The 21203-nt window shown below is 46.8% G+C and overlaps 1 protein-coding gene across 40 annotated transcripts in view; it reads left to right on the top strand.

The window, feature by feature from the left end:
• Positions 1-21203, top strand: part of EIF4G3 (eukaryotic translation initiation factor 4 gamma 3) — a 455276-nt gene that overhangs the window by 382870 nt on the left and 51203 nt on the right. For all 40 annotated transcript variants that reach the window (XR_006276414.1, XM_043500160.1, XM_043500159.1 and 37 more), the window contains 2 exons: positions 15303-15420; positions 17337-17560. Coding sequence is in view for 39 of the 40 variants with exons in the window: in XM_043500160.1 (XP_043356095.1) it covers positions 15303-15420; positions 17337-17560 (342 nt within the window). In the remaining variant the exon portion in view is untranslated. The remainder of the gene's footprint in view (positions 1-15302; positions 15421-17336; positions 17561-21203) is intronic.

Here is a 21203-nt window from a genome sequence, read left to right as displayed (position 1 = left end):
GCTTGCCGTTCAAGAATGTAGAGAGTGGCTGAACTTAAACTTCTGAAAACCAAGAAATACAGGATTATGGTATGTGCCACTCCTGCTACACAGCCTTAACTCTCCTCTCTTTGATCGATGCCCGAACACACATACTAGCATAATAACACACATACTAACACTTTACCCTTGCAGATGCTACAAAACATTCTGGGAATGCTGCAGATGAGCATTTTAGGACAAAGTTTAACACCTTCCTTTGCTGCGGTAAAACTCAGGTTTAGGTTAGGCATAGCAAATAGGAGCTACGTACACCTAGTCTATACTCAAACACTGAGCTTTATGAGACATTGCTTTCATTTACCTCTCACTAAGCCTTGAGACCAAAGTCATGTATGCCACTAACTCCCCATTAAAAGACCCCTGTGAAGTGCTACTGAGACAAACTACAGAAGTCAGCACTGAAATGAGGCATGGCTGATCCTTCATGGTAACCATGCACCTCTCCTACTAACTTGCTGTAACTAATCCCTCCACCATTCAGCACAGCTGCACCTAACACAATGAATACAGCTGGAGTGCATGCAGGTAAATGCTGTAATTCAAATCTGTGGTACACAACACAATAATTGGCATGTTTTCTTAGTCCTTCTTCTTGGCTATTACATATGCCACCAGCATTACTGAACTATCCTCAGTGACTATTGACAGCTCCAGGTTGCTCTGTGGGGAAGCATGAACCTTATCTTTGTAGTTCCTGGTTTTCAGAGGTTTAAGTTTAGCCACTCTCCACATTCTTGAGAGAACAAAGTACTACTGGGAAACCTTAACTCTGAGGTAACAAAAATTTTGGACTAAATGTCCAAATAGATACCGCAGAATCTGAGCAAAAATTCAGGCTGTGTAAAATGTAAATGCAAGAGAAAAGAGCAGCATGGATAAGTCTAAAAGAGAACGCAAAGTATGAATTGGAGTATACCTTTGTACTTAATTCTGCCAACAGTTTGGAGAGGTTTCAGAATAGCAGCCGTGTTAGTCTGTATTCGCATAAAGAAAAGGAGTACTTGTGGCACCCTAGAGACTAACAAATTTATTTGAGCATAAGCTTTCGTGAGCTACAGCTCACTTCATCAGATGCAGTTTGGAGAGGACATTCTTAAAACTGTATGGATTCACTACAAGTGTTAAACAAGATTGTCAGTTTCTTCTTTGAGTGATGGTCCCTGTTGTATTCCATTGAGGATTATACACATGCACCATCCATCCAGAGCCGGATAATTTGAAAGTAGTAGTGTCTGTTGGTCCACACATGTGCCCTTGCTCTACCTCATGGTTTCCTCCAAGTCAATAAAGAGTGAAGTGAACTGACTGCAACCTCAGTTTCTTCTCACCGCTGCATGGTCTCGGTCAGAGCTTCTACTCTCCTCTCATCTCTCTGTGACACACTTTAAAAAACAAACTTTTTAGTATTATACATAGTTCATTTTTTGTAGTTTTGATAGTAGTACTGGTTTAAGGACTTTGGGATGCCATTTTTGCCAATTCTCCCCACCACCATCACCTACACCCACATCTGGCTACTGGATTATGGTGAAGATGCTGGGGTTCAAGATCTGTGCATCCTGCCCATGCTCTTTCTTGGACAACAAGGAGGACCAACACTGCATTTACTGTTTGGGAGAAGCCCACATTTCATCCAGGTGCAGTATCAGCCTCTTCTTCCCAAGCCATACCCAAAAAGGCCGAGCTCTCTGGCTCCAGAAGTATCTCATGGAGGTCACCATGAGGCCGCAGTCGAACCCAGATGGGGGAATCTTCCCTATATGTCAGCCTGAGAAATCCAGGAGCTCGCCTCCTACTACGGAGGTCCAAGCCGGTATTGCTAGTACCAGTACTATGTACCCTGTGCCAGAGCTTGGACGTGAGGCACGGAAGCATGCACATAAGCATGGCAGTAAGTCTTCCTCCAGGCCCAAGAAAGACAGTACACCTTCCACAAGTTCCAGCCATGGAGAAGCGGTGCGTTCCAAGGCTCACAAACAAAAGAAGTCGCACAGACTGCTGAATCCGCCAGTTCTTCTTCGAGTGGTAGCTCATGTTAATTCCATGCTAGGTGTATGCGCGTGCATAGCTGCCAGAGATTTTTGCCTCCGCGGTATCCATAGGGCCAGCTCTGGTGCTCCCTGGAGCTCCACTCTCATGCACAGGTATATTAGGCTCCATCGTCCCTGCACCTGCTCAATTCCTTCTTACTACCTGTGACCGTTTCTGGAATGCCTCTTCTTTGCATCTCACAAAGTGCTTCTAAAGTTTTTGCTGTTTTCTGTTTACATAGTTGTTATATAGTGTTTTAAGTAGTTAGTACATTAGTTTAGTTTAGTTAGTGGTCCCCTCAGCAACTTGTGCCTGGGACGAGGCATGCCCCAGTCCTGTGGTTTCAAGCCGTGCACAGTTTGCCACAAACATGCCAATCAGCGATCCTCACACTAGCGGCAAACAGCGTGAACATGGCCGATCTCCATCCAAGAAGAAGTCCAGGAAAGTTGTGATGGGCACAGGACCCGTGCTGAGCCACCCGTCTGCACCGGGACTGCAAGGTGCAGCCTCTCCGGTCAGGGCTCCAAGCCCAATACGAGAGCCTCCTCCTATTCCTGGGAGCGGTTGGGGCCCCAGACACCTCATGGTGCCATTGATGCCAGGGTCCTTTCAAACGGCCAAAGACTTAATGGCCCTCCGCATGCCGCCCTCACCACAGGAGACAGACCCACGAAAGGCCCCTTCCCCTAAGGGCAAGCCACAGATGGGGCCTCCCCAGTGGCTAGTTCGGAGTCGTCGCTCGCCAGAACCTCACCAATCTTCAAGCCCGGTCTCCAGTTCCGCACCCACGGTCATCAGTGCAGAATTCATGGTCTCTGGTAGCACATGCCCAGTCTCCGGCTCCAAGGCATAGATGCAGTACCCCCCCAAAGCCAGTCATTGTCACCATGGTACCGAGGGACCTCTTCATGACTCTGGTTGGCATCACGGCACCAATCCCCAGCAACCTGCTCCCAGTCCCCAACACCTTTGCCCCCATTCCGGCACACATCACTGCTGACTAGACTCCGGTCACTGTGACAGCAACAAGACTCGGCTCCTTGGCACCAATCTCACTCCCCTTGATGCCATAGCTGGGAGCAGGAGGCACTGGCGCATGCTTGGTCCCATAGGGAGTTCTCCTTGGACTCGTAAGGGGGTTTCAAGGTCCAGCCCGGGGACACTGTTCGACCCTGGTGTCGGGCTGTCGTACCGCCCAGTAGCGGGCATCTGGCTGCAGGGTCTATGGCCTATGAATTGGCCTTATTGGAACTTTGGGGATAAAGACGCTCTAGACCTTTTAGGAACCCGACTGTCATGGGAGAAGACTGATCTACCTTGAACAGGAGAGTGGAAGGCTGAGATGGCTGCCAAGTGGACTTTAATTGATGAGAGGGCCAGACAGTATCCTCGCCCTAGAGATGGACTCTCTTCTTCAAATGGTAGCAGTAGAACCCATTCCTATGACTTACCAGGGCATAGGATTCTATTTCACATATTTCCATGTATGCAAGAAGAAAGGCGGATGGAGACCAGTCTTGAACCAGTGTCGTCTCAATTGGTTCATTCGCAAGCCCAAGTTTTGTATGGTCACCTTTAGCAGCCATAATACCCTCACTGGAAAAAGGCGTGTGTTTTAAGGCTTTCAATATGCAGGATGCCTATTTTCATATAAAAAGAAAAGGAGTACTTGTGGCACCTTAGAGACTAACAAATTTATTTGAGCATAAGCTTTCATGAGCTACAGCTCACTTCATCGGATGCATTCAGTGGAATAGACACCTATCCAACCCAAAGAAGGTTCCTGAGATTCGCAGTAGGCCATTGACACTTCCAACATAGTGTCTTACCGATCGGATTCACCACTGCTCCATGAGTCTTCAGCAAAGTTTTCTGTGTAGTGGCAGCCCACCGCCCGACGTCGGGGGTCCTTATATTCCCCTACCTTGATGACTGGCTGCTAACAACATGACCCAAAAGGAAGGCTCGAGTTTCAACCTGCATGCTGTTCAGACTCCTCTCCTCTCTGGGGGTGAGCATAAATGGCAAAAAATCAACTTTGGATCCCACACAGTCACTAGAATTCATAGGGGCCAACATCAATGTGATCTTGAGTTAAGCCTACCTACCAAGGGAGGGACTTCTTTCAGATGGTACAAGAGTTGATTGCCAAGATTATCATTAGCCCTTCTATTGTGGTCCAGACATGCCTTTCCCACCTTGGCCACATGGCGGCTTGCACGTATGTCACCACCTTCACTCGTCTTCACCTTTGCTGCCTCCAGTTGTGGTTCCAGAGGGTCTGTTCTCCCTTGCTACATACCATGGACCTCCTGTGACAGTTCTCCCAGAGGTATTCCTTTCCCTCCACTGGTGGACAGACCCATTTCTGGTTTGCACCAGGATACCATTCCTTCTATCCTCCCCAAGCACAGTGATCATCTATGTACTTGAAAACTGTTATCACATCCCCTCTCAGTCTTTTCTTTTCCAGACTAAACAAACTCAATTTTTTCAATCTTCCCTCATAGGTCCTGCTTTCTAGACCTTTAATAATTTTTGTTGCTCTTTTCTGGACTTTCTCCAGTTTGTCCACATCTTTCCTGAAATGTGGTGCCCAGAACTGGACACAATACTCCAATTGAGGCCTAATCAGCGCGGAATAAAGCAGAAGAATTACTTCTTGTGTCTTTCTTACAACATTCCTGCTAATACATCCCAGAATGATTGCTTTTTTTTCAGTAGTGTTACATTATTGACTCATATTTAGCTTGGGGTCCACTATGATCCCCAGAACCCTTTCCACAGTACTCCTTCCTAGGTAGTCGTTTCCCATTCTGTAAGTATGCAACTGATTGTTTCTTCCTAAATGGAGTACTTTGCATTTGTCCTTATTGAATTTCATCCTATTTGCTTCAGACCATTTCTCCAGTTTGTCCAGATCATTTTGAATTTTACTCCAAAGTACTTGCAATCCCTCCCAAACTTTATAAGTGTACTGTCTGTGCCATTATCTAAATCATTGATAAAGATATTGAACATAGTGGCTATTCGTGCTTTCCACCCCACTGTGGCCGGGTACTCCGTATTTACACATCCGTTGAATAGTAGGCTTTGGAAAGGCCTCCTTCGGACCCCCAATGGGACCTCAACGTTGTCCTTTCAACCTTAATGAATTCACCCTTTGAACCTTTGGCCTCATGCTTCCTGTCTCTTTTTTCCAAGAAGGTCGCATTCCTGGTAGCTATTACTTCTGTAAGACGGATAGGCAAACTGGGGGGTCATGATGGAGAACCCCCTGCCCATTTACCATTCCATAAGGACAGAGTTTCTCTGCATCTGCACCCCAAGTTTATGCCAAAGGTCGTATCCTGCTTTCACCTCAACCAACTCGTACACTTACCTGCTTTCTTCCTGAAGCCTCACTCCTTGGCAAAGGAACGGGGCCTTCACTTCCTCATTATCAACAGGGCCTTGGGCTTCTACCTGCAGAGAATGAGACCATTCAGGAAGTCCCCTTGACTGTTTATCGTGGTAGCTGAAAGGAATAAGGGGTAGACAATTTCCACACAGAGGATTTCTAATTGGATTTCAGGGTGCATTATGCTCTGCTATCAGTTGTTGGGACTGTCTCCATCCTTTGGGGTATGAGCCCATTTCACAACAGCGCAAACATAAACTACAATCGCGCTTCACGATGTACCACTTTCTGACATATGTAGGATGGCCATGTGGAGCTTGGGTACATACCTTTGCTGCTCATTATGCCTTGGTGTGTGACTCTCGTTAATCATCCTCAGTAGAACACAATAGGGACCATCACTCAAAGAAGAAGATATTACTTACCTGTAACTGAAGGTTTTTCAAGATGTGTGGTCCCTGGCTGTGTTCCAATCCCACCTTCCTTCCCCTCTGGATCTGTCTGATTTGCAGTGGAGAAGGAACTGAGGGTGCGGTCAGTCCGCCCCGCCCTTTATCGCCTCAGATGAAACCATGAGACAGAGAAAGGGTGCATGCAAATTTTCCAGCTCCAGATATATGGTGCATGCATATAACCCTCAGTGGAATACAGACAGGGACCACACATCTAGAAGAACTGCCAGTTACAGGTAACAAGTATCAGGGGGTACCATATTAGTCTGTATCCACAAAAACAAGGAGTCGGGTGGCACCTTAAAGACTAACAGATTTATTTGAGGGTAAGCTTTCATGGGTAAAAACCTCACTTCTTGCATCTGAAGAAGTGAGGTTTTTACCCATGAAAGCTTATGCTCAAATAAATCTGTTAGTCTTTAAGGTGCCACCGGACTCCCAGTTACAGGTAAGTAATTCCTCTTCCATATTAATCCAAACTGAAACCATTTTGAAAAAAGTTATTCAAGTGCTGATCCATATGGTATTCACTATAGGTGCATGTGCGCTCCATGCTCCCAGGACCAGAAATTCTTCAATAGCAGGGTCTATTGGTCCTCGCCTGTGCAGTACTTCTCTTCGTGCTGCAAACCGAGGACATAAGTAGTGACATGGACTGATCGCCCCTTCCTTTCCTCTTTTACTGCTCACAGTTTGTCTAGTTTAATTAGTAGAGTTTTTGAGGGGCTTACTTCCCCACCCTGTCTCTCTCCAATACCGGGGCTTTTGCCCAAGGGTCTGGCTTCAAACTTTGCCTCACCTGCTCCTACATCTTCCTGGTGAGTGAGCCTCATGAGACCTACCTCTGCTGCTTAATGGAGGCACATGTATGGGATTTGCCACTTATTTCCCCCTTGCACCAGGAACATTCAAGAGTTCTGGCACTGCTTATACCTTATGGAGGTAACCTGAGGTCTACATCAGATTTAGGGCCCTCCTGTTCTCCAACTCAAGACTGGAATTGCCAAGTAGCTCTCCCCTGGCACTCCTCAAAGCCAAAAGACTCCACTAAGTGAAGTCATGACCAGGGAAAAGACAAGCGGGAAAGAAAGCTGGCTAGATCGTCGGGCTCAACGGGTAGTGATCAATGGCTCCATGTCTAGTTGGGAGCCGGTATCAAGCGGAGCGCTCCAAGGGTCAGTCCTGGGGCAGGTTTTGTTCAATATCTTCATTAATGATCTGGAGGATGGTGTGGACTGCACCCTCAGCAAGTTTGCAGATGACACTAAACTGGGAGGATTCAGAGTAGCAGCCGTGTTAGTCTGTATTCACAAAAAGGAAAGGGAGTACTTGTGGCACCTTAGAGACTTACAAATTTATTTGAGCATAAGCTTTCGTGAGCTACAGCTCACTTCATCGGATGCATTTGTAAATACAGTGGGGAGATTTATATACACACACAGAGAACATGAAACAATGGGTTTTATCATACACACTGTAAGGAGAGTGATCACTTAAGAAAAGGAGTACTTGTGGCACCTTAGAGACTAACAAATTTATTAGAGCATAAGCTTTCGTGAGCTACAGCTCACTTCATCGGATGCATTTGGTGGAAAAAACAAAGGAGAGATTGATATACACACACACAGAGAACATGAAACAATGGGTTTATCATACACACTGTAAGGAGAGTGATCACTTAAAATAAGCCATCACCAGCAGCAGGGGGGGGAAAGCAAGGTAGGCTAATTCCAGCAGTTAACAAGAATATCAGAGGAACAGTGGGGGGTGGGGTGGGAGGGAGAAATACCATGGGGAAATAGTTTTACTTTGTGTAATGACTCATCCATTCCCAGTCTCTATTCAAGCCTAAGTTAATTGTATCCAGTTTGCAAATTAATTCCAATTCAGCAGTCTCTCCTTGGAGTCTGTTTTTGAAGCTTTTTTGTTGAAGTATAGCCATTCTTAGGTCTGTGATCGAGTGACCAGAGAGATTGAAGTGTTCTCCAACTGGTTTTTGAATGTTATAATTCTTGACGTCTGATTTGTGTCCATTCATTCTTTTACGTAGAGACTGTCCAGTTTGGCCAATGTATATGGCAGAGGGGCATTGCTGGCATATATCACATTGATGGCATATATCACATTGGTAGATGCGCAGGTGAACGAGCCTCTGATAGTGTGGCTGATGTGATTAGGCCCTATGATGGTATCCCCTGAATAGATATGTGGACAGAGTTGGCAACGGGCTTTGTTGCAAGGATAGGTTCCTGGGTTAGTGGTTCTGTTGTGTGGTGTGTGGTTGCTGGTGAGTATTTGCTTCAGATTGGGGGGCTGTCTGTAAGCAAGGACTGGTCTGTCTCCCAAGATCTGTGAGAGTGATGGGTCGTCCTTCAGGATAGGTTGTAGATCCTTGATGATGCGTTGGAGAGGTTGAAGGACGACCCATCACTCTCACAGATCTTGGGAGACAGGCCAGTCCTTGCTTACAGACAGCCCCCCAACCTGAAGCAAATACTCACCAGCAACCACACACCACACAACAGAACCACTAACCCAGGAACCTATCCTTGCAACAAAGCCCATTGCCAACTCTCTCCACGTATCTATTCAGGGGACACCATCATAGGGCCTAATCACATCAGCCACACTATCAGAGGCTCGTTCACCTGCACATCTACCAATGTGATATATGCCATCATGTGCCAGCAATAGCCCTCTGCCATGTACATTGGTCAAACTGGACAGTCTCAACGTAAAAGAATAAATGGACACAAATCAGACATCAAGAATTATAACATTCAAAAACCAGTCGGAGAACACTTCAATCTCGCCGGTCACACGATTACAGACTTGAGAGTGGCTATCCTTCAACAAAAAAACTTCAAAAACAGACTCCAACGAGAGACTGCTGAATTGGAATTAATTTGCAAACTGGATACAATTAACTTGGGCTTGAATAGAGATGGGAATGGATGAGTCATTACATAAAGTAAAACTATTTCCCCATGTTATATCTCCCCCCACCCCACCCCCCACTGTTCCTCAGACGTTCTTGTTAACTGCTGGAAATGGCCCACCTTGATTATCACCACAAAAGGTTTTCCTCCTTCCCCCCCCTTTCTTGCTGGTAATAGCTCATCATAAGTGATCACTCTCCTTACAGTGTGTATGATAAAACCCATTGTTTCATGTTCTCTGTGTTTGTATATAAAACTGGGAGGAGAGGTAGACATGCTGGAGGGTAGGGATAGGATACAGAGGGACCTAGACAAATTGGCGGATTGTGCCAAAAGAAATCTGATGAGGTTCAACAAAGACAAGTGCAGAGTCCTGCACTTAGGACGGAAGAATCCCATGCACCGCTACAGACTAGTTACTGAATGGCTAGGCAGCAGTTCTGAAGAAAAGGACCTAAAGGTTACAGTGGATGAGAAGCTGGATATGAGTCAACAGTGTGCCCTTGTTGCCAAGAAGGCATTACGGCATTTTGGGATGTATAAGTAGGGGCATTGCCAGCAGATCGAGGAACGTGATCGTTCCCCTGGATTTGACATTTGTGAGGCCTCATCTGGAGTACTGTGTCCAGTTTTGGGCCTCACACTACAAGAAAGATGTGGAAAAATTGGAACGTGTCCTGCGGAGGGCAACAAAAATGATTAGGGGACTGGAACACATGACTTATGAGGAGAGGCTGAGGGAACTGGGATTGTTTAATCTGCAGAAGAGAAGAATGAGGGGAGATTTGATAGCTGCTTTCAACTACCTGAAAGGGGATGGATCTAGACTGTTCTCAATGGTAGCAGATGACAGAAAAGGAGTAGTGGTCTCAAGTTGCAGTGGGGGAGGTTTAGATTGGATATTAGGAAAATCTTTTTCACTAGGAGGGTGGTGAAGCACTGGAATGCGTTACCTAGGGAGGTGGTGGAATCTCCTTCCTTTTATGTTTTTAAGGTCAGGCTTGACAAAGCCCTGGCTGGGATGATTTAGTTGTGGATTGGTCCTGCTTTGAGCAGGGAGTTGGACTAGGTGACCTCCTGAGGTCCCTTCCAACCCTGATATTCTATGATTAAGCACAAGAGGGCAAAGATGTCTGCTCATAAATCCATGAAAAAGAGAGCAGCTGCATTCCCTTCCCTGAGGTTCAAGTGAGACTTCATTCCCTTGACATGGATCCGGTTCATCTGGAGCTTACTGTGAGATCGAGCAGGCACCAAAAGTAGTAAGGAGTGCGCACCCTCCACACCAGCAATATGTACCTAAGCCTGTGCTGCTTGTCCCAATACCAAAGACACCAGCTTGCCCTCCTCTGGCGAAACCAAGATACATCCTTATGCAGGATCTGGCTATCTACTTGGATTGGGGTCCCCAATCCTGATGGAACTGGTGTTAATGCAGGACATCAAAATACAGTCCAACTACTATAACCCGATCCTTCGCTCCAGCAACAAAGCTATGATGTCAGGATGCTCTGTTCCTAACCCACCTCTAGCTGTGCCACCCTCATGCAGGTGACATCAACAGCCCCACTTCTTGAGTCAGAGGAACCTCATAGGAGGAACAAGAGATGGTACCTATCGCAGGTTCCATCAAGGACCTCCCCACAACAGCCTAACCCTGATAGGACTTCCAGGGTTTCATGGAGACCTTCCCATATCAGGATCCATATTTACTATTGAGGGAGCACTGGTACTCACCATATGGTCCATCTCTCTACCCTTACAAGCCTACATGGTTACACTGGGGTGCACGGAACCATTACCATCAGATCCCAAAATATTATACAGGCCAACCCTGCCCTCCAATGTTTAGAGAGGAAGCACTGGTGGGATATCAAGAGACACAGCCAGTACTGCTGGAACCACCAACAGTTATGTTCTCATCCCCAGATGAGGCAGTACTGCTAATCTCTCCCTCTCTGTTGGATGATTACAGGTAGTACCAGGAGCTACCCAGGAGGATAGCTGACACCCTCCAAATTCCATTGGAGGAAGTGCAGGATCCAGCACACAAGCTGGTAGATCTCCTCCACTCAATGGCTCCTGCCAAAGTGGCTTTACGCATAAATGAAGCCATTTTAGACCCAGCTAAGGACATTTGGCAGACCCCAGCCGCCTGTGCTCCTACCTCAAAGAGATCTGAAAAGAGAGAGATTGTCCCCCTAAAGGTACAGAATATTTATTTTCCCACCCCAACTCTAACTCGTTAATAGTCCAGGCAGCCACCAAACACAGTAGACTCTACCATCCAAAAGCCACCCCCTCAGATTAAGAGGCTAGACCCTGTTGAGATGAAACTCCTCTTCAGGATCATCAACTACCAAACCAGCATGTTCAAGTATGACTTCCTCATTTACAACAGGCTGGTAGAGTTCTCTGACAAACTGCCCCCAGAAAGTAAGCCTCAATTCCAGGTTATACTCAATCAAGGGAAGCTAGTTGCCTGGTCACTATTACAGGAGTCACTTAATGCAGCAGACGCAGTGTCCCGCTCACTAGCAAACTTGGTGATCATGAGACGAGCATCATCATTGCAGACTTCTGGGTTCCCAAGGGAGATGCAAGCAACAGCAGAGGACATCTTTACTGTTTACTGCTTACAGTCTAATATTTCAACTCCAATATTCACCCAACCCTCAGGATATTTCTATACTTTATGATGGGCATGTACCACTTACAGTTCAAAGTACTTCCCTTTGGGCTATCAGACGCACCAAGGTTATTAATGAAATCCATAGGAGTGGTAGGAACCCACTTATCTATTTCATATTTCCCTATCTAGTTGACTGGCTTCTCAAGGATTGGTCCTACCAAGAAGTACAGATGGCAGTGACCTGAACTTGTGCCAGTCCTTGGAGTTTCAAATAAATGCAGGAAGGTCCACTTTAACACCTACATGGACTATAGAATGTATTGGAGCAGCCCTGGATTCAATCATGACCAAAGTATACTGATCACTGGACAGGTTTCTACCTTTGAGGGCAGATGGCAATGTGCATTATGTGACCCCATTCACCTAATGGCACCTGCCAAGTCTTCAGACTTGGTTAAAATCAGCCTATATTTCAAATAAGAACTCCTTTGAAAAGAAGATCTCCTACCCACATCCAGTTCGAGCCTGTCTCACCTAGTGGGAAAAGAGGAACATGTGTAGGTATCCCTTTTACTCACTCTCCTCCCACAATGACACTCATTCCTGATGCATCTCTCCTGACTTGGGGAGTACATCTGGATGACCACATAGCCCAAGGTTCATAGACCCCACAAGAGTCCACACTTGACATTAACCTGCTATAGCTACATTTGTCTGCGAGGCATACAGACACTTCCTATCCATCATCTGTTCTACTCGAGTACAGATCAGGTCAGACAGCATGTCCGCTGTTTATTATATAAACAAGCAAGGTCCACACCACTATCCACGGAAGTGGTACAGCTATGAAACTGATGCACCCAGCTCAGCATCACTCTTTCCACAGTACATCTTCCAGAATTTACGAATTCCCTGGCAGATAGTTCAGCAGACATTCAGCTAGGATCATGAATGGGAGCTCCACTATTCAGTGGTCCAACAAAGTTCACAACAATGGGGGTATCTATCCTGGAGCCTCTTTGACACCCAAGAAAACAAGAAATGCCAAGTTTATTGCTTTTGCAACAGCCACAGTCTGGACTCCAGACAGGTTGCCTTCCTATTCCCAAGGTCAGAACCATTAATGTATGCCTTCTCTCCCATTCCCCTCGGACCATGTGTTCTCCACAAAATACAGAGTGATGGTAATTCTAATAGCACCATGGTAGCTGGTGGCCCCATCCGTTTTGGTTTACTGCAGTGACCCTGCAAATGACCACCTGCAGATGCATTCACCAGCAATCGTTTCCCACACTACTCTCTCAAAATTGGGGGCAGCATCAATCATCCCATCTCAACTTCCTTACAGCTCACAGCCTGGGTTTTGGTAAAGCAACAGGCTCAGAGTGAATTTGCTCAAAAGAGGTGCAATCCATCTTGCTTAATAGTAGAAAATCGTCTACATGTAAGTGTTACACTGCTAAGTGGAAGCATTTTTCCTTGTGATGCCAGAAACATCACCTTTCACCGGCGAAGTCAGAACGTCTCTGTATCCTTGACTACCTCCTCTACCTAAAGCCATCCAGATTTCCAGGCAGTGCACTGAGAGTATGTGGCAGGTATTAGTGCATTTCACCATCCTGTAGGGAGCTACTCAGTTTTTGTTCATCCCATGACAAGTCTGATTACTTAAGGGTATTGTTAGAACTTTCCTTCCTGTATCTCGACCTATACCTCCCTGGGATCTAAATTTACTACTAGCAGCACTTATGTGTCCTCTGTTTGAGCTCTTGGCTTCATGCTCCTTCCTGAATTTATTAGTGAAAGAGGCTTTTTTTTAATAGCGATTACTTCCGCTCAGAATGTAGGTAAGCTTGGTGCCCTCATGGCAGACATGCCTTAAACAGTCTGTCATAGAGACAAGGCATCCTTCTGACTACATCCTGAGTTTGTTCCTAAGGTCTTGTCAAACTTCCATCCGAATGAAACAATTCATTAACCTATATTTTACCTGAAACCTCACAACACTAGAAACGATGGGAGATAATACGCTGTACATGTTTGAAGAGCCCTGGCTTTCTGCTTGTTGGATAATGCCATTTTGAAGATCTCCCCAACTGTTAGTTTCCTTCGCCAAGAGAATGAAGGGCAAGACCATAGTTCTGAAAGAAACCCAAGGCACATCTCTGGCTGCCATCCTACTTTGCTACTAGGGTGCAGAAACTCCTCTTCTGTGATATATCAAAACTCACTCAACTGGGGCATATGCTGCCTCAGTAGCATCATTGCAAGGTGTCCAGCTTTCTGAAATCTGCAGAGCTGCTACTTGGAGCTTGATCCATACATTTACTAGGCACTATGCTCTGACTCAGGCCTTGGCAGATGGTGCATCATTTGGTTCACCAGTCCTTCAGACTGTGATGCCAAATATCTCCTTACACCCTACCCCTAAAAAAGCACTGCTTGGGAATCACCCACGGTGAATAGCCATAGGGCCTAGCACTCGAAGAAGTATTGGAGTTCTTTGAGATGTGTGATCGCCATGGGTATTCATGACCCACACTCCTTCCCCTCTGCTTTGGATCTTCACGTGATTTGTCATAGAGTAGGAACTGAAAGGGTGGGTGGTCTGTGTCTCCACTTATGCCTTTGGTTCACAGCATGAAGAACCGTAGTGCACAGGTGCAGACCAATGGACACTGCTATTAAAGAATTTCCAGTCTCAGGTGCATGGAGCGCATGCGCACCCATAGTGAATACCCAAAGGAGTGGTGGGCAGCCTGCGGGCCACATGCGGTCCATTGGGGTAATCTGCTGGCGAGCCGCAAGACAGCGTGTTTACATTGACCATCCGCAGGCATGACCACCCACAGCTCCCAGTGGCTGCACTTCGCTGTTCCTGGCCAATAGGAGCTGTGGGAAGCGGCGGCCAGCACGTCCCTGCAGCCCGCGCCGCTCCCATTGGCCGGGAACAGCGAACTGCGATCATTGACCTGCAGACAGTTAATGTAAACAAACTCTCGCAGCCCGCCAGTGGATTACCCTGATGGGCCGCATGGCCCATGGGCCGCAGGTTGCCCACCACTGAACCAAAGGGACTACACATCTTGAAGAACTCCAGTTACTATAATGTAAGTAATCTTCCTTGTCTTGCTGCCTTCTGCCTATGCAACTGCAAAGCCGTAAACACAGAAAGAATACTAAGTACAATCTACAGAAGGTTACAGGGTAGCACCAAAATTTCTTCTGAATGCCCTGCTCTGGCTTCTGGTCATTTATAAAAGGGTGTTACCCTGAGAGGGGAGAGCAAGTAAGAGATGTTGCTGAGAGCAACTAGGAGATGATGCTGACCAGAAGCCCCAGAACAGGACATTCGGAAGCAATTTGCCTCCTTGATCTGCCTCTGAACCCTGGCTGAGAATTAACCCCCAAAACTCTTAGCAGTTCTCTGGTTTTCCAGAGTTTCCATCCAGGAATGCTAATGGAGTGGAATGCAAGATAAACCCTAGGGATCCCAATAGATCTCTGCACCCCAGTTTATCCAGTAAATAAACCATTGTGATAATCCAGCCAAGAAAGAGAATCAGGCATGCATTCAATGTTAGGAGTTAGAAAAAATCATTAAAGTTGTGAATGAGCCCTGCATGCCATGATGATAACGAGAAGCAAGGATAAAATGGAGTCAAGGCAGCCCTTTTCCACAGGTTTTCCATGCTATCAACTCTGGAATAATGGAAGATTGTTTAAATTATTTTGTGGCACTGTGTCCTTGATAATCCAATGTTATCACTGTTCCCTACATCTTCTTTTGCAATCTCTTGCAGAGTCCTTACGACCTAGTGCCACTAGTTTGAACAGATTTTCTGCACTGCAGCCCCCAGTGTCGTCTGTGTCGTCTTCTTCTGTATCCTCCGAGTTAGACTCTCGCAGGGCCTTAACTAGGTAAGATTCAGTCAGCCAATAGTATTTGCCATTCCAATATTTATGCATTCTAACATTTATTTTCTACTTTTACTGCCACCGCACATAGAGAAGAGGTGGGCATTGAGCTGTCTCTCAGTGATACCCAGGTCTTTTTTCCTGAGTGGTTAAAATTAATTTAGAACCTATCTATATATATCATTTGTTCCAAAGGTCACACTTTATGTTAAGGGTGCATTTATAAATACAGGAAAAGCTGTGTTCTCCAGCACTTTACAAACCAGAAAGCTCTATAAACCAGCATTTCGGGAGGGGTTGCGTGGTGTGGGCTCTGGGAGGGAGTTTGGGTATGGGCGAGGGCTTGGGGTTGGGCCGCAGGACGGGTTTCGGATCGGGGTGCCAGATCCTGGTGGCACTCACCTTGGGTGGCTCCCCACAAGCAACGACATGTCCAGAGAGGCATGGCCAGACGGCTCTATGTGCTGCCTCCACCCACAGGCACCGCCCCCACAGCTTCCGTTGGCAGCTCCCGTCTATGCTCCTAGGCAGAGGAATGGCTCTATGTGCTGTCCCTGCCCCGAGCACTGGCTCTGCAGCTCCCATTGGCTGGGGACTGCGGCCAATGGGAGCTGCAGGGGCGGTGCCCGTGGGCAGAGGCAGCGTGCAGAGCCACTTGGCCACGCCTCTAGCTAGGAGCATTGATATCGGACAGTCGGAGCTGCAGACGTGGCACCTGCAGGTGGAGGCAGCACGCAGAGCTGCTTGGCTGTGCCTCTCCAGACAGGTCGCCACGTGCAGGGAGCCGCCCGAGGTGAGCGCCGCCCAGATCCAGCACCCTGAAACCCCTCCCACATCCCAACCCACAGCCCTGAGCCCCCCCTCCGCACTCAATCTTCCTCCCTCTTAGTTAACCAGAATTTTTGACTTACCGGCACCCCTCATCCCACAATATGCCGGATAACAAAGCTTTTACTATAGTTTATGAAGGGTTAATAAATTAAGATAGGTTTATTAAATGATTAATTTTTGTAAAAGGTTATAGAGTCCAACACGTCTGTCAGTTGCTTACGTATAACACTTTCTACCATTATGTTTATAACTAGCTATAAAACATACTACTCATATCTGTAACGTGCTTATAGCATTTATTATTTATTAAATTATTATAAACTGTTTACTTTAATGTACCCTTAATGTAAAGTTGACCAATTATTCATTCCAATGTGCATAACTTTGCATTTGTCAACAATGAATTTCATCTGCCATCAGGCTGTCCATTCATCCAAGTCCCTCTGAAGTTCCTCATAGTCTTCTCTAATCTTGACTGTCGTAAATAATTTTGTCTCATCTGGGATTTTTCCACATCAGCATAACCTTCCTTTTTCCAAATAATTAATTAAAATGTTAACATAATTCCTAGGGTTTATCCGTCAGAAATCCCAGTGTTAGCATTTTACTATTTTGAAATTATACTTCAATATATGTATAGGTAAAGAATATACCAGTCAGGCAACTTCACAGTGAAATGGTGCAATTACTTTAACATTAAAATTCACTGTGTTTTAAACCTACAAAGGTGTAGTATATCCTCAGGGTGTTTTGTTTCAGATGTGCACTATGACACATATGCTCTCCCTCCCCTTTGTTCGTGTATATATGCATTTGTCAGTTGGATCAAGCATCTGAGGGCCACACCACAGGTTTAAAGGTGAGGGGATCCACAGGCTGCATTTTGACCACAGTCTGTATAGTTGAACTGTATTAAAAATAACTTTCATTGACTATTAAATTACTTTCTCATTTTTTCTGTAACCAATAGAATGTATAAGAGACAGCTACCCAGCTGCTTTTATAATGTTATGGGAAATGTGGCCAGTGTTAATTTTTAGCAGTAAGAGGATAAGAGCCTTCCATCTGAATGTGTTTTCACTTTCTAGTCGTGGGAGCACAGGCAGAGAAAAGAATGACAAACCACTCCCATCTTCAGTCACCCGTCCAAACACCTTCCTGCGCGGTAGCAGCAATAAAGAGCTGCTGCTAGACAATCAGGCACAAGAAGAACAACGGCGAGAGATGCTAGAGACAGTGAAACAGCTAACAGGTGGCATGGATATGGAGAGAAACATCACAGAGACAGACAGGAACAAAGCGAAGGAAATTGGTGAGAGACTCCTCCATGAGTGCTGGGTGAGCACTCCTGGAGCTCATAAATACAGGGGAATCCTTCTGAATGTGCAGAAATGTTTACGGGAGAATTAATCAATATAAGTGACAGTTCTCTGTGTTTCAGAGTAGCAGCCGTGTTAGTCTGTATTCGCAAAAAGAAAAGGAGTACTTGTGGCACCTTAGATAAATTTGTTAGTCTCTAAGGTGCCACAAGTACTCCAGTTCTCTGTGTGTCATTGTGGATTTTTTCCCCACAGTGACTCACAGTAGAGCTTTTGTAGCTGACCGCTGTTTCCAGTTTTATAACTCAGCTGATTTACACATTTCTCTTCTTAATGTCATCTTTGCTCACCAACAGCCTTTTGGTTTCACATAAGTAAAAATACAGTTTCTTCTTCAAGTGCTTGCTCATGTCCATTCCATGTAAGTGTGTGCCGGCACCATTGCCAGAGATTTTTCCCTTAGTGGTATCCATTAGGCCAACTGTGGCACCCTCTGGAGCCACATGCTTATGCGCAGGTATAAGGGGCACTGCCGTCCCCACACTCTTTCAGTTCATTCTTACTGCTCATAACTTTTCTTGGAACGACCCTTCTTGTTGCAGCAAGGCTTCTTCCCAGTGGTTTTTGGACTCCTCCTTGGTTCGTAGTTATCTTAGTTATATAGTTTTGTGTCTATAGTTTTTACAAGTAGTGGTAGTGTATATAGTTAGTGTAAATAGAGAGTTCCTATTGTTGAAAGACATCTTCGCCCCAGGGGCCAGGCATGCTTCAAGCTTTAAGTGCTTGAAAACCCATGTGAGGAACTAGTGCCAGATCTGTTGGGACTTCAGACCTCGCACTGAAAATGACAGAGACATCAGGCTGAAGACTCTCCTCTTGGAAGCTGTCCTCAGACCAGTCTCAGAACCAAGCCGCTCCGATTCAGCGCTGCATACTTGGGTGTCGGTGCGAAGCGCTCCCCTGGCACTGAGCTCTTCGCAGCACCGTTCACTAATTCTCTGGTGCAAAGGAAGAAGCACAAGAAGCAGCACACCAACAGAGGGTGCTCACAGGTGCATAAGAGAGATAAGCAGGGGGAAGAAAGCATAGTTAGACCTGTGCTGGGCCACTCTTCTGCTTCTGGCCTCATGCTGGCACTGTCAGCTCCGCCTAGGACATTGAGTCCTGTGCAGAACCCTCAGCCGACATCAGGAAGCAATCATGGTGCCAGCAGTCTGAGGGTGTCATTGACCCCAGAGGCTTTCCAGTTGGCTACGGACCTACTTTCTCTGCCGGTCCTGCCAACCTCAATGGGATGCCTGTCAGCTCCAGCATCTGTAAACAGGAGGGAACAAGTGGCTTCCTGGCTCCAAAAATCTCAGCTGCTTCTTGGGCAAACCTTCCCTGATCCCAGTGTCCCGATCTCTTGTGCATCACTGGTCCCCAGAACCCTAGCACCATATGGAGGTAGAAGCAGGTACTGCTCCACTGTGGTCGCCAGGAGAAAACTCCTCTTTGGAGTCCGAAGGAGACCCTTATGTGCCACCGAAAGCCCACCACTGGTACCAAGCATATGCGCCACCAGCAGGTCTTTTGAAGGTGCACCCGAGGGTCCTGTATCAGTCACCATTTCAGATTCACCTCCCCTTTTATTTTTGGACCATCTGTCATCCTTCAGCCTGGCATGGTCATTCATAACATCAGACCATTGAGTCCTGAGCACTTCCCTTCCACCCCCTATCCCCATCATTCCTCAGGGACCCTTCTCACGAGCAAATCCTCATCTAGGAGGTGCAGTCCCTCCTACGTATGTGGGCCATGGAGGAAGTTCCTCAAGACTTGAGTGGGAAGGGGTTTTACTCCCGGTATTTCCTAATCCCAAAGGACAAAGGGGGCCCCGCTCATCTTGGACCTGCATCGCCTCAACAGATATCTCAATAAACAAAGGTTCCCCATGGTCTCCCTGGCCTCCATCATTCCCTTCCTGGGTCCAGGAGACTGATACACCGCCCAGGTCTTAAAGGACACATACTTTCACATTTCTATCTTCCGTGGCCACATAAGATTTCTCAGGTTTGTAGTGGGTCAACACCACTACCAATTGACTGCCCTCCCCTTCGGCCTATCAGCAGCCCTACGGATTTTCACAGTGTATGGTGGTTGTAGCAGCCTTCCTCAGGCAGCAAGGCATACAAATCTACCCATACTTCGACGACTGGCTGATCAAAGGTCGGTTGCAGGCTCCAGTACAGAACAGCATCAGCATAGTCCGAGCCATCTTCAGAGTGCTGGGCCTGCTGATAAATGATCTGAAGTCAACTCCTGTTCTACTTCAGAGAACAGAATTTATTGGGGAATTTACTCTACCCAATTCCAGACCATGTCAGACCTGATATCGAAGGTCATGGCCCACCCCCAGCTCATGTGACAGCTCATGTGTGCCTCAAGCTTCTGGGTCACATGGTGGCTTGTACTTATGTGGTTTGGCATGCAAGGCTGTGCGTCAGGCTCCTCCAGATGTGGCTAGCATCAGTTTACTCCCTGAGCAGACACCACTTGGACTTAGTTCTCATGGTCCCTCCCTAAGCTGGTGGAAAGACCCAAGATTAGTAATGATGGGGGTGCCCTTTGCTACCCCGCAACCATCAATAACCTTAATCTTAGACATTCTGACCTAGGGTGGGGTGCCCACCTTAACAATGTCAGGAGTCAGGGCCTCTGGTCCCAAGAAGAATTCTCCCTGCACATAAACAACAAGGAGATTGTTTGCTCAGGGAGGTATGCTTAATATGCCAAGTGTTCCTCCCCCCAGATCTCAGGTGATGTGGTGCAAGCCCTAACAGACAGTATTGCAGCCATGTTTTATATCAACAAGCAGGGAGGGGCTTGATCTTTGGCCTTGGATCAGGAGGCCATCTGTCTGTGTGACTTCTGCACGAAGCACTCCATCTCGAGGCGTCACATCTCCCGGGAGCCAGGAATGTATTGGCGGAGCACTTCAGCAGATCCTTCTCCCACCATGAGTGGTCCCTTCACCCACAGATTACCAGATTCATCTTCCAAAGGTGGGGGTCTCCAACACCTTACTACTCTTGTGGATAGACCACCATCTCTACACCTTTCCCCCAATCCTCTTGGTTCACAAGGTCCTCCTAAAAATCAAACAGGACAAGGCAAGAGTTATTCTGATAGCACCGTCATGGCCACGCCAGCATTGGTTCGTCATGCTCCTGGATTTCTCGGTGGCAGCTCCAGTCTCGTTCCCACTCTGACTGGACCTGGTTTCAGAAGACCACGGCTGGTTACTTCACCCAGACCTCACCTCACTGCATGGATGCTGCATGGCTGAACCCTGAAGAACAGGCCTGCTTGGAACAGGTTCGGCAGGTCTTGCTAGGCAGTGGAAAGCCTTCCACCAGGGCTGCCTACTTGGCCAAGTAATAGAATCATAGAATATTAGGGTTGGAAGAGACTTCAGGAGGTCATCTAGTCCAATCCTCTGCTCAAAGCAGGACCAACACCAACTAAATCATCCCAGCCAAGGCTTTGTCAAGGCTTTTTGCCTTAAAAACCTCTAAGGATGGAGATTCCAGTGCTTCACCACCCTCCTAGTGAAATAGTGTTTCCAAATATCCAACCTAGACCTCCCCCATTGCA

This window comes from Dermochelys coriacea, chromosome 18, assembly GCF_009764565.3.
Source record: "Dermochelys coriacea isolate rDerCor1 chromosome 18, rDerCor1.pri.v4, whole genome shotgun sequence".
NCBI classification, from domain to species: domain Eukaryota; kingdom Metazoa; phylum Chordata; order Testudines; family Dermochelyidae; genus Dermochelys; species Dermochelys coriacea.
This window is presented reverse-complemented; position numbering and strand designations above follow the sequence as displayed.